Source organism: Sceloporus occidentalis, unplaced genomic scaffold, assembly GCF_023333645.1.
Source record: "Sceloporus occidentalis isolate IW3139 unplaced genomic scaffold, rSceOcc1.0.p SCAF_7, whole genome shotgun sequence".
In the NCBI taxonomy this organism is placed as follows: Eukaryota; Metazoa; Chordata; class Lepidosauria; order Squamata; family Phrynosomatidae; genus Sceloporus; species Sceloporus occidentalis.
The window spans coordinates 10,688,395-10,704,024 of record NW_028316987.1 but is presented as its reverse complement, the minus strand read 5'-3'; the positions used below and the strand labels follow the sequence as shown (position 1 = coordinate 10,704,024).

The 15,630-nt window shown below is 40.2% G+C and overlaps 1 protein-coding gene across 3 annotated transcripts in view; it reads left to right on the top strand.

Annotated features, from left to right (window-relative positions):
* CASC3 (CASC3 exon junction complex subunit) overlaps nucleotides 1-15,630 on the top strand; it is a 30,637-nt gene that overhangs the window by 7,640 nt on the left and 7,367 nt on the right. For all 3 annotated transcript variants that reach the window (XM_089531879.1, XM_089531878.1, XM_089531880.1), the window contains exons 3-9: nucleotides 3,568-3,595; nucleotides 5,560-5,597; nucleotides 6,096-6,251; nucleotides 7,391-7,542; nucleotides 8,773-8,949; nucleotides 9,128-9,816; nucleotides 14,921-14,985. In XM_089531879.1, coding sequence (XP_089388005.1) covers nucleotides 3,568-3,595; nucleotides 5,560-5,597; nucleotides 6,096-6,251; nucleotides 7,391-7,542; nucleotides 8,773-8,949; nucleotides 9,128-9,816; nucleotides 14,921-14,985 — 1,305 coding nt within the window. The remainder of the gene's footprint in view (nucleotides 1-3,567; nucleotides 3,596-5,559; nucleotides 5,598-6,095; nucleotides 6,252-7,390; nucleotides 7,543-8,772; nucleotides 8,950-9,127; nucleotides 9,817-14,920; nucleotides 14,986-15,630) is intronic.

Sequence of the window (15,630 nt, the reverse complement as noted above, 5' to 3'; positions counted from 1 at the left end):
TCCAAAGAAGGAGACTCCACTACACTCCGAGGGAGTGTGTTCCACTGTCGAACAGCCCTTACTGTCAATAATGTTGAGGTGTAATCCCTTTTCCTGTAGCTTGCATCCATTGTTCTGTGTCTTATTCTCAGGAGCAGCAGAAAACAAGCTTGCTCCATCCTCAATATGACATCCCTTCAAATACTTAAACAGGGCTATCATATCACCTCTTAACCGTCTCTTCTCCAGGCTAAACATCCCCAACTCCCTAAGTCTCTCCTCATAGGGTCATGAAAGGCCAACCAGGGGTCTCCTTAACTGAGTGCTGATTTGAAGCCTGATCTCTTAGAGTCCTACTCCAACACTTAACACACACAGGCCCCGTGCTACTAGGGATTAGAACAAGAGCTGAGAGCGTGCGACTTACCCAAGGTTGTCCAGTGGGTTTCATGGCTGAGCTGTGGATCGAACCTTGGTCTCCAGAATCATAGTTCAATGCTCAAACCACTACACCATGCTAGTATATGACAGTGTGACACAGCAGCTAAGAAAGCCAATGTAATCTTAGGCTGCATCAGTAGAAGTGTAGTTTCTAGATCGAGGGAAGTAATAGTGCCACTATGTTCTGCTCTGGTCAGGCCCCACCTGAAATGCTGTGTTCAGTTCTGGACACCACAGTTCAAAAAGGATGTTGATAAGCTGGAGTGTGTCCAGAGGAGGGTGGCCAAAAGGGTAAAGGGTCTGGAAACCATGCCTTATGAGGAAGGACTTAGGGAGCTGAATATGTTTTGCCTGGAGAAGGTTAAGCAGCGATATGGTAGCTCTGTTTAAGTATTTGAAGGGGTGTCGTATTGAGGATGAAGCAAGCTTGTTTTCTGTTGCCCCAGAGAATAGGACCCAGAGTAAAGACTTCAAACTACAGGAAAGGAGATTCTACCTCAATGTTAGGAAGCATTTCCTGACAGTAAGAGCTGTTTGGCAGCAGAATACATTCCCTTGGAAAGTGGTGGAGTCTCCTTCTTTGGAGGTTTTAAACAGAGGCTGGATGGCCATCTGTCATTTGGTTGTTTATTCCTGCATGGTAAGGGGTTGGATGGCTCCTCTGGCCTCTTCCATGGCTATGATTCTTACCCTACACACTACGCACATTATGACACAAGCTAGCCCCCCAGCCTCATGGGGGCACTCTTGGCCAGTACATCACACCTTCTTGGCTCCCACACTCCATCCCAATACTCATTCATATGGTTATCTACTCACCTTGACTTTAGGCAACATCGTTGCCTTGTCCCCCAAGGACCATGGTTAAAACTGAACTTGTCATCCCTACACCTAAAGTTTTGCATTCCTATGGACATTCTCACACAGAGACTGCTATATACGTCTGTCCCTGGGCTTTCCATTTCACCAGTAACATCTGAGGAAGTGGGCTCAAGTCTACGAAAGCTCATGATACCAATTTCTCTCTTTCAGTTAGTCTCTAAGGTGCTACACGATCCCTTTGCATGCTGATTTTCCAGACTAACACAGCTATGTCTTTTTAACTTCATTGTTGAGTAGCAGTGCTCCTACGCATCTGCAGACTCAGGAGGCATCTACTCTATAGAAATAATGTACTTTGACAACACTTTTAACTTAAAAACCACAGCTAGTTCTCAGGTAGGGATCAAGAATTTGGAGGACAAAGGCTGTGTTTTCAAGCAAGCGATGATCCCCAGTGTTACAGTTTTTATTTCATGAATTTAAAATGGCTATTGGAAAGGAATGTTTAGCTTATTTTATATATATATATTTAGTTTATTTTGTTAGTCACTGCAATAAATATAGGTAGTCTAGTGATTAACTGCATCCTTCTGGGATTGAGGACAAACTTGGGAGAAATGCTGTTGGTTTGCTTTTTAATCACCTATATCTGTATTGTGTGTAAAATCTTTATCTGGTCTACAGTGAGTAATATGTTTATATTTTAAAACCAGTGTTACATGGTATTTACTTCTCATACACTTAAGTACCAGTTGTCCTGTGTTTATGTTTCAATAACATAATGTAGCACCTTGTAGACAAGCTGGGTGTGTAGCTTTTATGTAATGAATGTAAACAGCCTGGGCCAGCAGATCTTACATTTGCATTCTTGAGTCTGTGAAAACAGTGTATGGATCTAGACGGATAAGACTGTTGGATGACTTGGAACATAACTTCTCAAATCAAAATGCTTGAATTGAAGCGTTCAGATGGAAAGAATATCTGAAAGATTGACTAGGGATTCAGACAAGGCTTCCTCAGGATTTGAAAATCACTTAGGTCCGATTTTATTTCACTTTCTGTAGTAAATCACCAGTTCTCTGGCTAATAAATATAGGCCTGTTACAGACTGCCAAAATAAAGCTGCTTCGGGTCTCTTTGGAAGTATGCTGTTTAAATGATGCGTGCATCCTAAGAATCCGGAAGCTGCACCAAAAGCTGCCCTCCAGTGCTTAGGATTGGATTGTGGCTTTGGCGCGACCTCCGGACTCTTAGGACCCATGCATCATTTAAATAGCATACCTCCAAAGAGACCCGAAGCAGCTTTATTTTGGCAGTCTGTAATAGGCCATAGATGCTGAAATAACAACCCAGTTCTCAGTTTTGATCCTGCTTTCTCCAAAATTGAGATAGAAGTCCAAAAACAATATTATATTGTGTTATCTGTCACCTAGCATGTATACAGAATGTAACTTCTCTGCAATATCCTAAATGAGTCATGTATCTGATTTATATTTTTAGTGTAAACCCATCAGTTTAGGATAGGAATTTTGAACGAAAGAACCTTTATTGGCCAAGCAAAAAGCACAAAGGGCAGTAAATAGTAGTTCACATTGCTTTCCAATTTTATCATATTCTTTCAGAATTTTAACTTTAATTTAAAACAGAAAGAAGTGTGTCAGATTTACACCTTGAGAACAATTTCTTTCTAAAGTGGAGGGCCTTCTATTCCAATGTCTTTCTAGATATTAAAGAACATCCTTGAATTCTCCTTTAATGCAGATATCGCTTTGCTAGAGCCAGACCCAGCCAAGCAGTGACTCATCGTGGATTTGTCAAAAAAACAGAACTTGCTCCAGGAGACATTACAGAGAAATGGCTCTAGTGCAGCTGCGCCATAGGGGAAGCTCAAATACTAGTTGTACGAAGTAAAGGGTGGTTGAAAGCTGTAAAAAACTGAAGGGGAAAAGAAAGTAGGACCAAGGATAGGCACAGAGGTGTAATATCTTAATGTAATACCTTTCTAAAGGCACAGATGAGTAATACCTTTATGCATTCTGTTTTTTCATTATACCTCTTGTCTCTGAACATGTATGTGCATTCTTCCAAGAAGTATGTGAAATGATTGGCAGTATCTTGCTAATACTTGTGTGGTAGAGGATTTTATGATTGGATTAAAGGAAAGAGGAGCCTCAGCTATGACTTCTTCCACCACTGAGATGTCTTAAATATTTTTACAGTATTCATCATTGTTATTGTCTCTTCTCTTCGGACGGCTTAGATGCTATTAACAAAAACCCTTGTTGCATTTATTTGGTAATCTAATATTTCTCTCTCTTGAAACAGGAAAGTGAAGATGGCATAGAAGGAGATGGTGAGTAGTTGTTTCTTAATATGAGTAACTGGTGAGACAGAAGTATAGCTTAGGATGGTGGATTTTCTTAAAATTAACAACTAGATCTCTGCTGTAAGGACATGCCACTGCTTTCTAGATTTAATTTTACATTGTTCCTCTGGTACTTGTAAACCCAGACACCATTTGTTGTTAGGGATGAGCCTGGAAGCCAGTATAAATAATCAGCTTACTCAATGACGGTGTTTTCAACCACAATTCAGTGAGTCGTGTATTGAAGACACACAGTTTCTTTTCTGCCACATGTCTATTTGTTTATATTCACTGTATATACTCGACTATAAGTTGACCTCATATATAAATCGAGGGCAAGTTTGGGGGCCAGAATTATGGATTTTTTATATGACCCGAGGATAAGTCGAGGGTAAAACTTAGGGGCATATAGCAAAGGATCTGAAGGATGAAGCAAAGCATGTAGCAAAGGATCTGAAGGATGAAGCTAAGGAAAACAATGCCAAAAGACTTTTTAACATTCCAGCAGGCATAACTGTTTGTACTCATACTAAAAGCTTAATTTTTTGACTAAAGTTTCTAGACTAATACATAAGTATATACAGTATATCCAGTTTTATAGCTGAGGACAGGATGTAACCAATAATGAAACTGTAAAGAGTTTTAAGCAATAGAAAACAATGTAGCAAAATTAAAATGTAACCTGCACTTCAGCAGACTAAAACTGAAGCCATAAAGACGATTTCAAATGTTTGAGTAGACAGCCAAGATTTCTTTGTGCCAAAATGAGGCCCATAGTTTGCCTCCAAGGAGAAGGAATTCCACAAGTAGGACTGTTCTAATGTTTGGGGAAATTTGGGAATGATACCAACTTATAAGGCTTTGCCACATTTACCAACTGGCTGCAGGGACCACTGACCACAAGGGATATTGCCCCAAGCTATAGACCAGGGGTAGGCAATCTTTTTGAGCCGGGGGCCGGGTTGCTGTCCCTCAGACAAGGGCCGAAGCCAATAAATAAATAAATAAATATTTTTTTAAAAAAAAAAAATAAATATATAAATAAACCAGGACAAATGTAGGACAAAATTTTCAAATGGAAGACACTTTTTTTTAAAAAAAAAATGGAGGACACACGAAAAAATTTGCTGATTTTTAAAAAAATGTTAATATAAATGCATGTTTCTGAGGCTTCTATAGACAATTACCCCCCAAAGGCCCCAGCGGCAATCGGCGGCAGGACTGGGCTGGGGCTGGTCCCAAGGCCTTGCCGGGCCGCATCCGGCCCGCGGGCCGCAGGTTGCCTACCCCTGCTATAGACTCTCATAGCTTAAGCTTGCCTTTTAAGGGATAATTTAGGGAATTTCACATGACTCTTCACTCATACATTAAAAATGCTTGACAAGTGAGCACAATTGACCCTGCCAGCTCCACGTAACGAAGCATGTGCTTCATTAAGATATAAGGGTAATGGTGTTATCTCATAGATTTCACTCAACGAAGTGAGTTTAAGGAAGGATTTAAAAATAGGGAGAGATGTTGTATTATTTAGCTCTCCTCTGAAGGGAGGTGGAGGCATGAAGGACAGCACTGCAGGACAATTGAATCATTTAAGGAAGATGGAGGCCAACTAATGACTAAGATCACAGAAAAGGCAAATAGTGAGATAATAACAGAGGATAAGGAGAAGCAGTGCCATGGAAGATTTTGAAAGTGAGTGCAAGTAGTTGATCCTGAGCCTAGGATGTCCAGCCTTTCAATCCTTGCACAGAACCTAAGATGGACTTGGTTGTAAAGAGAATATTGGATAAAAAGTAAAGGGATCAAAGATAAAACAAAAATAGGGTGGATAGTGATACTGAGAATATACAAGAAGCAGGATTAGGACAAAAGATGCAAAATTTCATGTTGAATGTACTGGATTTCTCAGATCAGGATTTGTATTTAATCTCAAACAATTCTCCATTTTTCAGCGGTTCTCTCTGACTATGAAAGTGCTGAAGATTCAGAGGTGAGTTGCCAGTTTACTAATACTACTGTCGTACTTTCATTTTGTGGGTGAACTTAATAGCACATTATATATTTTTTAAAAACCTTCGAGGACCTGTTGAAATCTTCTAGGATAGATGCATAGTCTGAGAAATTGCTTTTGGCTGCATCAGGGTGTGTAGTCTTCATCTGCTTTTCTTGGAGAGTAGCAATCCTTTACTTTAAAATGTCCGTGGTAGGATGAGATACCTGTTGCCTCAAAATATTATTTAACTCCCACCATCCCAGACAATTGGCTGTGACAAATCCAACCAATATGTGGAGGACCAGAGGTCTCCTACCAGTTTCACTACACATTTGATTACCTTCCCAATATTTGATATTTATCACATGTGCCTTGAATGTGTATTTAGTTTCTACATAAGGTGGGAAAGCTTTTCAGTTGTATACATTGTATGGTTATTAATTTTGGGGTGCATTTTCCACGCACAAAATGAATCAGTTTTGATATTTGTTTCAGGCTGAAGAGGGAGAGTACAGTGAGGAGGAAACATCCAAAGTGGAGCTGAAGCGGGACAGTAATGATGCTGATTTGACAACAAAATCAGACAAAGGAGATGAAAAACCAGAATCGAAAGGCACTGTGGCAGGGGAGAGGCAAAGTGGGGATGGACAGGTGAATCTTGCAAAATGTTGAATATACATCCTAGTCAGTCTGGAAATTAAACTAAAATATGACCTGTTTTTAATTTTTTAAAAAGTAACTAGTATATATAAAGTCCTAACATCATAGTATTTTAAAACAGTGTCCTGCATTTTAAGATATCAAACTAACTAATGTCCTTCCTCATACATAGGTATTATTATTTCTATCACTGACCCATACTCTCACATTCCAAATCAATTGGCATTGTCCTTCACTTCCACTATTTTAAAGACCTTGCAGAAGATGCCATAAGTACTTCATACTTATTCATTATTCTGATATAACTGTAACACAAAGAAAGAAATCAAAGATATAGCCATGTTAGTCTGTAGAATCAGTATGTAGAGAGATTTTGTAGATTCCTTAAAGTGTATAAATATATTATCCCCTATATCTTGAGCCTCCTTCATTATCTGTGTCTTTATACCATCATGGTCTCATGTTCTAATAATGTTTTGAAATGGTCTTATTGTAGGGGTAAGGAATGTATGGCCTCCAAGGCCTTTTTAAGGCCTTCCCAACTTTTTCAAAAACTCAGAATGACCCTATATCTTCTCTAGGGGACACATGAGACAATTTTGCCATTTTAAAACCCCCTCCTCACTCTTTTAATAGCCAGCAGAGCTTTTTTAAACCAGGAAGCAAACTGAAAGATCTCTGTACTTAAAATGGCTCAATTGACTATAAGAATGTGGCAAAATTACACCCAGAGAGCACAGGGAACCTTTTAATTTGTTTAAACCTATTTATTTTATATTTGATTTAATTTATTTTGTACTCTTCTTCAAAATGGGACTCGAAAATGGTTCATAGAATAAAAGAGAACATCTAAAACAATATGGAGTACAAATGTTTAAAAAGCATTAAACTAGGCATTCAATTAAAACACTGGTTACAACATTAAAATGAAAACAGTTAAATCACAAAGTTGTTAATGCTGCTGGTTTAATCCACTCTTAAATGGAAATTTTTAAGGAGAGAAAGTTTTCCTTCTCTGGGGTGGCTGGTTTGTATTAGCATTTTTTCTTGTAATCGGCAAATATTGATGAGAAACATGGGGTCTCTAGCAGTTAAGGTCAAAAGGTGCTTGGATTCTTCCTTCTTTGTAGGAAAGCACTGAACCAGTTGAGAACAAAGGTGGCAAAAAACTTCCTAAGCACTTGGATGATGATGAGGATCGGAAGAACCCTGCATACATCCCTCGCAAAGGTCTTTTCTTTGAACATGACCTTCGTGGGCAGACCCAGGAAGAGGAAGTCCGGTATGTGACATTAGCAGCAGAGAGAGATTGAATGGTTCTTGCACAGAAAATTGAAACATAGGGCATGTTGACTGAGGGTGTAATTTCAGCCTAAAATCTTTGTCACTGGTGTATGGGACTTGCAGGACAGACTGTTATTCTCCTTCCTCTCTGCAAGCTCTTAATGCCCTCTGAAAATTAGCTCAGTCTTCTGAGATGCATTGGAAGCTGCAGTACGAGAAGGCTGATCCCCTTCTCCTAAGTCCACTAGCAGGAATCTTTTTGTCAGCAGCTGTCCCCTATTTGATTCAGGCCTTTGTCTTAACACCCAAAGGAGGTTAGAGAACTGAAAGACTTGTCTACTTGCAGAGATCATAGTACTCACTACAGAACACTATATTTTAGCTCCCCATATTTTAACTCGTTTTAGCTCAACATAAAAGCAGCACATTATATGTTTAAAAAAAACCTAAAATCAAAGCTGTGCAGGAGCGGTTCTTAATTTTTTAATTGCCAGAGGAATTTTTGATGGCTGTGAGCAAACCACCTATAAGGATCTGTGAGAAAGAATTATTTCCTTTACAGAAACCATCCCATTATTTTTCTGTGTCTTCTGGGGCAAAGCCCTCCTGGTTGTGCTATTCCCTTGTGATGAGGCCAAATTTGTCTCCTCAAAGGCTTTTTGGTGACCTTTGGAGCTTTACAGACTAGTGGCTGAATGCCACCCCTTTTTGCCCCAGATTGGGGCAATGGCAACTGCACACAACAGCCTCCAGAGGGAGCAAAAAGAAGCCACTTTTTGCAGCTTCTTCTTGCTCCATGGAAGGGGCGTCATAGGCATGGTGGTGCGCCATGATGATGCCTCTTCTGTGTTGTGCTGTTTGGGTGCTGCACCGGAGGTGCGTCATCATGGCATGTGCCATGTAGACTGGCGTGCACCACAATAGCACCCAGACGGCAGCAATAGGGCTTTGAGCATGCGGACGCTTGCCCCGCCTATAGGCCAGTGCTTTTCACTGGTCTGTACAGGGCCTCAGAAGACTTTTTGTTCGGCCAAGTATTTGACTTTATTTGACTTTTCCCCTGTTATATAATTAGTTTTTATACAGCTTTAGTTTTTATTCCTGTTTTTATGGTTGTATTGGGTCTCGTAATCTGTAGTTTGGAGTCATTCAGGAGTTACTGTGTTGCCCAAAAAATCAAATGGAAATTAATAGATTCTCACTGGTTCTTTTCCTCTTAACCCATAAGGCCTAAGGGTCGCCAGCGTAAGCTTTGGAAAGATGAGGGCCGATGGGAGCATGACAAATTCCGGGAAGATGAACAAGCACCAAAAACAAGGCAGGAGTTGATTGCTCTCTATGGCTATGACATCCGCTCAGCACACAATCCTGATGACATTAAACCCAGAAGAGTGCGCAAGCCAAGGTATGTTACCAGGTACACAGTTTGTTGTGTACACTTGCTATGGAATGGTGTTGTTGGGTCTGGGAGGTCTAAATTTCTTTTACTCGTTTGCAGAGGAGCATTAGTGATGGGGAAGACACTGGTTACAACCTTAAATAGTAGTTTTTTATGTATAGCATCACATCTCATCTCCATTCAGATTTGGGAGCCCACCACAGAGAGAACCAAACTGGTCTAATGAACGGCCTAATAAGCCTCCACGACACCAGAGCCTAGAAAGTGCTTCTGTGCCACCCCGGACATTCATCAACCGGAATTCAGCAGGGACAGGACGCATGCCCCCAGCAAGGACTTTCCCAAGACCCAGTGGCTACAAAGAGACTCGCCCAAGCTATCGTGCTGTGGATGTGAACAGTCAGCATGCACCTCGTTTCAGTGAGCAGTCAAAGCATGAGAACAGTTACCGGGCCAGGCGCTCAGAACCAGCACCTGCTCGAGAACCCTCTCCTGAGGCAGAGATCTCATATGTTCGTGAGAGCCCTGATAAAAAGAATGAGGTTGTTCCAGAAATTCAACCAACTCCTTCAGATGTTCTGCAGCCACCACCAGATAGGCCCGTGGAAAAGAAGTCCTATTCTCGGGCAAGGAGGAGCCGGAACAAAGCAGGCGAGATCGGGAAACTGGCAGATGAAATCCCACCTCCATCAGGGTTGACACCTGCACCATTGAAGACGGCAGAAGTTATACCATCAAATTCCCCAGCAAAGACTAGTAACTGGGAGGTACCTGTTGAAGCCAGTCTAGATGGCCTTGAGCAGGATATGACCCAGATGAATATAACAGAGCAGAACTGGAACCAGGGTCAACCTCAGTTCATACAACCTCAGGGTAAGTGAATGGACTTAATGGTATGTAATTATCTTACAATTATAATTCTTACATACAGAGAAATTCAAAAAGATGGAGGTGTGTGTTTGTCTTGCTGGACATTCAAAACCAGTTAAATATACTAGAAGCTTATAGGCAAATATTTCATTGACTGTTTCAGATCATGATATAATTCTTTATCACTGCTCCTTTTCCTTTCCCAGTCAGTTTTTCCCAGAAAAGTAGAAAAAGTACAATTGATTTTTGTAAATCTGAAGGGAATCCATTTGCAAAAATGAACTTCAGTGATACCTTGAACAAAGCTGTTGAGGACTGTGCTGAATAATGGGATGGAAGTTAAGGATCTATCAGAATGCTCATCTTTTGATTAACATGGGGGGTGTTTATGGTCAGAATCTCCTTGCTTGTTGGGCTGTTTTTTACAACCATACTACATTTTTAAAACTCCCCCCCCCCTCCTTTCATGGATGTTTCACCTCTTTTACAGACATAAGAGAAAAATCATTTTTCACCAACAGTTCTTTGCTTGTCTGGTAGGTATGAACCTCCAGGTATTCAGCATTGTCTCACTTGCAATTGCTACCAGTCCTTCCTGTTCTAGAAACATGGGAAAACCTGTTAGATATTACTCAGAAATATGTAAACATGTTCCCCATAGGATGTAGATGTACTGGTCAAAGCTTCTCATGCTTTATAGCAGGAAACACGTTCCATATTAGAAGTCCTCCATCAAAAATTAGTCCTACACAATGTGGAATAGAAATACATTTTTATCCTATACTTGCCTGTATACACTGTCACCTTGTATAAAACTAGTATTTTATTTAGTTATTTCATTTTTTTCTTGTCTTTATCCCAATAGTGGGATCCATAGCATCTGACAATATTCTTAAAATATAAATACAGCTAAAAACACAGTAAGTTAATAGATTTCAGATATGGTTAAGTGGACTAGCATTTTTAAAAGCCTAGTTTTTAAAATGATTTTTAAAACACATCAAGTACTTCTTCCCAGTTAAAAGCCCTGCTTTCAGCAGTCAATCAACTACCAAAGCCTGTTTGAATAGAGAGGTCTTTCTTTGCCTGCTGCCTAAAGCGCTATAGAGAAGCTGCTAGCTTGGTTTCTCTTAAAAGTGAGTTCCACAGTTGGAGAACAGCTATCAAGAGGTACATCTTTTGTTTTCTCACCAGACATGACTGAGAGAATGCTGGGACAAAGGAAAGGGTCTCCTTAAAGATCTAAATGCCCAGAATGTAGGGTTAATTTAAGTTTCCTAAGACTTCAGCCTTTGGATAGGAAACAAAAATATTTAAATATCAAAAATATCAAAGCCAAGCCTGTAAGGGTCTAACTGTAAATCAGCAGAGTAGCAGAAAACATGTCCTTGTCTAAGGCCTGTTCCGGACGGGCATATAGTACGTCCTCAGGACGTACTAGGGTTAGGAAGGGGCATCACTTCCTGACGCCCCTAAGCCTCTGCGCCCGTTCCGCACGGGCGGTGCCATTTTGACATAGCAGATGCGTAGCGCTCGCAAGTTGCGCGGCGGAAGTGATGCCATGAGTGCGCCATTGGGCACTTGCGGCGCCACTTCTGGGGTGCAAAAGAAGTGCCGTTTTCGGGCTTTGTTTTGCTCCATGAGGGAGCCGCGCGGTATGTAAGCTGCAGCTCCCTCGCGGAGCAACCGGCGGTGCCGGCAGACCACTGCTTTCAGGCGGTCTGTAATGCGCCTATCTGTGCTTCCCTAAGAACTGAGACTGACTCAAAAACAACACAAGTGGCTTGTGTTCAAAACAAAATTTTGCTAATGGATTTAATCTATGTTTACATAAAAGGCTATATCCTAATCTAGCTAGTAAATAGTTCAAGTAAAAAGAAATCTTTACCTCACCATCTTTCCAAAGAAAGTTGAGACAGGAAGAAGATGGAAAACATGCAGCTCAGTTGAAAATCTTTGAGAGAGAATGTCTATTAGTCCCAAAGGTGAGTGACCTACGTCACATGGTTAGTTTGAAAGAGAGAGGAGAGTTTCCATGCAGGAAATCCCTATGTAAGGAGGGGGAAAGAGAATGCAAAAATCTCCCAACACAGGTAGGCTAATGTGGGGAGATATGGTCCTTCATACAGTCTGTATACAAATATTATAGGTTTTTATAAAACTAGTACTTGAAGTTGTGCTTATAAAAAAAAACCTGGTAGCCAATGCAGCTGTTGTAACAAGGAGTTTGGATGCTCCTTGTAACTGGTCACAATGAAACACTTAGCTAAAGTATTTTGACCTTGCTGAAATTTCTGAAGCATTTCCAAAGGCATATAGAGCATGCTACTATATTCTGAACAAGATGGATGAAGGTATCTATCATTGTGGACAGTCAAACATGCATGGATGAAGCTGGTAAAATATGTTTTACTGTAGAAATGCACACATACAAAAAAAGAAACTGTAGGGTTAAGGCTGAATCTAGATGTATAGCACAAGCTGAAACTGAGTTTTCAACCTATTTCCTGGCTTGCCTCTTTGCAGAACAGGAGTCCCCTGTTTTTCTGAAGTAACCTTCAGTTTGTTTACCTTCATCCTTTGCAGACGTCGGTTCTGAAACAAAATAGCTTCCTCGTATTTAGTTGGAAAGGAAAAATAGAATTAAGTGTCATCCATATATGGTTGTTGACATTAAATTGTAGACACTTTCTCTTGTCTGTTCATGTATATATTGAATACGATGGATACCATTAAAACAGGAATAGCCCTTCATCACCTTTGGAGGTTACCCTTCCAGGAAGAACCACAGCCAGCATAAAAATCTTCATCCAAGTCCCATCACAGAGAGGAGGCCCAAAGGATACAATAGTATTTGCTATTAGAAGCTGCTGACAGATCACACAGGGTTGTGCTCTCCCATCTATATTCCCATGTGGATTTTCCACCAGGGCAATGCATCTCTCTCCATCCTATTACTAGGCCTAAAGTCAGATCTGAGATGCTCCATTTTGTCCAGCATCCCCTAGAACCAGCTCCAGCACCTTGCCCAAGAATAGAATATTGGAGACTGCTCACTGATCCAGTACAGTGTGGGAGGTTTCCAGCAAATGACTTACGGGCATCTCTTCTATATATGTTGGAATCTTTCCTTGCTGCAGAGAAGTGTTCACCACTCTTTACCCATTTGGTGAGTCTCTTACCTCTGCTGTTTTACAAGCCAGGAAGAGTAAGGGTTTCACAAATAGCTCTTGGCCTCTACAGGTATCCTGTCCAAATTCTTGGCCTGCACAAAATTGAAAAGTTTCATTATCACAATTTTTGCATAACTTGTATAAACTACATTGTCCAAATAAGAATGAATCTCAGGATCTGCAAAGCATATTTCCCGTTGCCAGTAGACTGGTCTACATTCTCATCTCATCTGCAAAAGCATCATAGGCTGCTGCTCCACTCAAAAGAGCTTCACTGGACAGCTCTGTGCAGACACGATAGTGACACAGAAAAAAAATCCTTTGCCACCAGTACCTCCATAGATCAGGGCTTCAACTAAGCTCTAAACTGCATTTGTTTGGGCTGGGTCTTCTGCCAACACTGCTTTCATCATCTTAGGGTTTTTTTTATTGCCTTTTCTGCATATACTACGTCATATTTCAGAGGAAAGACTGCATAATTTAATCCTCTCCATATTAAGAATAAAACAAAATAATCTGCATATACTATTTCCAAAGGGGTAGCAGTGTCCATTCCATCAAAAAGAGTCTTCCATCTTAGAGTGGTCAGTCAGGAGAAAAAACTTCAAAGGAAGATTAGGATGAGAGATTGCTGAGCTGTTTAAGAGGTTAATTTCTATTTCTGCAATTTAAATCATGATAAACAGTTCTTATTACACTACATGTGTTAATTGGCAATTCCAGGAGATTTGTTGTCAGTAACAACACTTCTGTGTTAAGAAAGTGACTGTTTCAATCTGAAAATTCTAATTTCGACTTCATGTCACTATTGACCGGTCCCTACCTCACTGTGTCTGTATATCTGCCTATCTCCTAAATGAGGATAACCTGTAATCTTTTACACATGTAGCTTATTAAATAGACTGGTCCCTGAGAGCTTATGTTAAAATATATTTTCAAATGTTTATGGTACCCAAAGCTCTTTGTTTCTGCTTGTACAGATCTAGCGTATCATGGAGAAGATTAGACTAGTTTTATTCTCTCTTCCTGCCATCTATATTTCTGTGTGCTTGAAATTAATAGATTTGGCTGTGGGCTTCATGCAGTACCCCATCACTGATTTTTGCAGCCCTTTGCTCTTTTGTTTTGTTTTTAACATGGGAAATGAAGAATTGCACTCTAGGAAGTGCAGGTTATCTTAAAATCACATTACATACCTGTGCCTTTTTGAGAAGTTGCCTGTCTCTGCCTTACATGGAAGAACATTCAGTTGTATTCTTCCCTGCATAAAGTCTAGGGCGATATAATCCAGAAACAGTGTCACCAGTTTACTCTTTGTATGAAACAGGTCTTAAGAAGAGTTGGAGGTAATTTAATCATACTGAGAATAAATTGTTTACTTAAGTTAACTAGACAAAATTATACACACACACCGGAATCACTGAGATGCTGCTTATGTCTAGACTCATCTACTCCTGTTTTTAGCTTCAGTAGCTGGAAATACATCATGTCTCAGATCATTCTTAGGTCTTGGCCCACACAAACCACACTTTGGCAGCAAGTTAGGCCCCATCCGAAAGGAAATAAATTTAACAACTTAGGAATCTGAAGCCTTTTTCAAACCTAGTTGCCTGATTTGTTTGCTCTTTTGTTACGTAGAAAACTGGTACCACCAGTGGGGATGGGAGTGATTTTAATTTATCTGTATTTTTAAAAGATCCAATCTAATTTGATTGATCAAGCTTTCTAATACATAAAGTAAGGTTTCACAGTGTTACTATATTAAGCAGGATTCAAACTTTTTATTAAAACACTAATGCAAATAAGCAAACCCTGTTTTAAACAAACATACATAAAACCCCAGTTTAAGCCAAAAAATTAGGGAGGTTGGTTTCTTTTTCCCAGTTGAGAAATAATCAGTGCCTTGTTTTCTCTTTCATTTCTTTTTCCTGCAGGTATTCCCAACCAGATGCACATTGGGGCAGCCCCACCCCCTCAGTTCAACAGGATGGAGGAGATGGTAAACTCCTATGTCTCTTTCTTGCTTCTCAAATGGTGGCAGCTAAAGGGCAGGCAGTGGCAATATATTTCCACGTGGCAAGTCCTTACTGTCAGTAACAAAAGAGCCTAAAATAACCAGCTGAGATAAAGTATGCAACATCACTCAAATAATGCATTACCATTATGGTAGGTTAATGTCTGATTAGTTTTTAACCACTCTGGTATATTTCTAGCACAGAATAGGAGACCAGCTGATCCCTTAAGGAGCCTATTGGCACGTTGCAAGAGTGGGGATTGAATGAACCAGCCCTTCTTAATCTACAAATTTTGACCCAAACTCTTACCTTTCTTTTTCTCTTCCTGCTTCCTGAACATCTTATTGTAGTTCTCTTATTACCACCAACCTTCAACTCCAGGAATTTATTGGGCAGGAATTAAAGGGACAAGTGCCTAGGTAGCTGCTGATGAAAACTTAACTGTGTGGTCTAGAAACTTAAAGTCTGAGCTTAAATTTTCAGGATTCTGCAGAAGCAACTCTTAAGATGCATGAGATATGAACAAACATTAAATATGAGGAAATTCAGACTTTTTTTAACTAATAGCTCTCCCTGGGCATGTGGTGGACATCCCATTGTGAGACAATGAACCTATACACTGTTCTGCT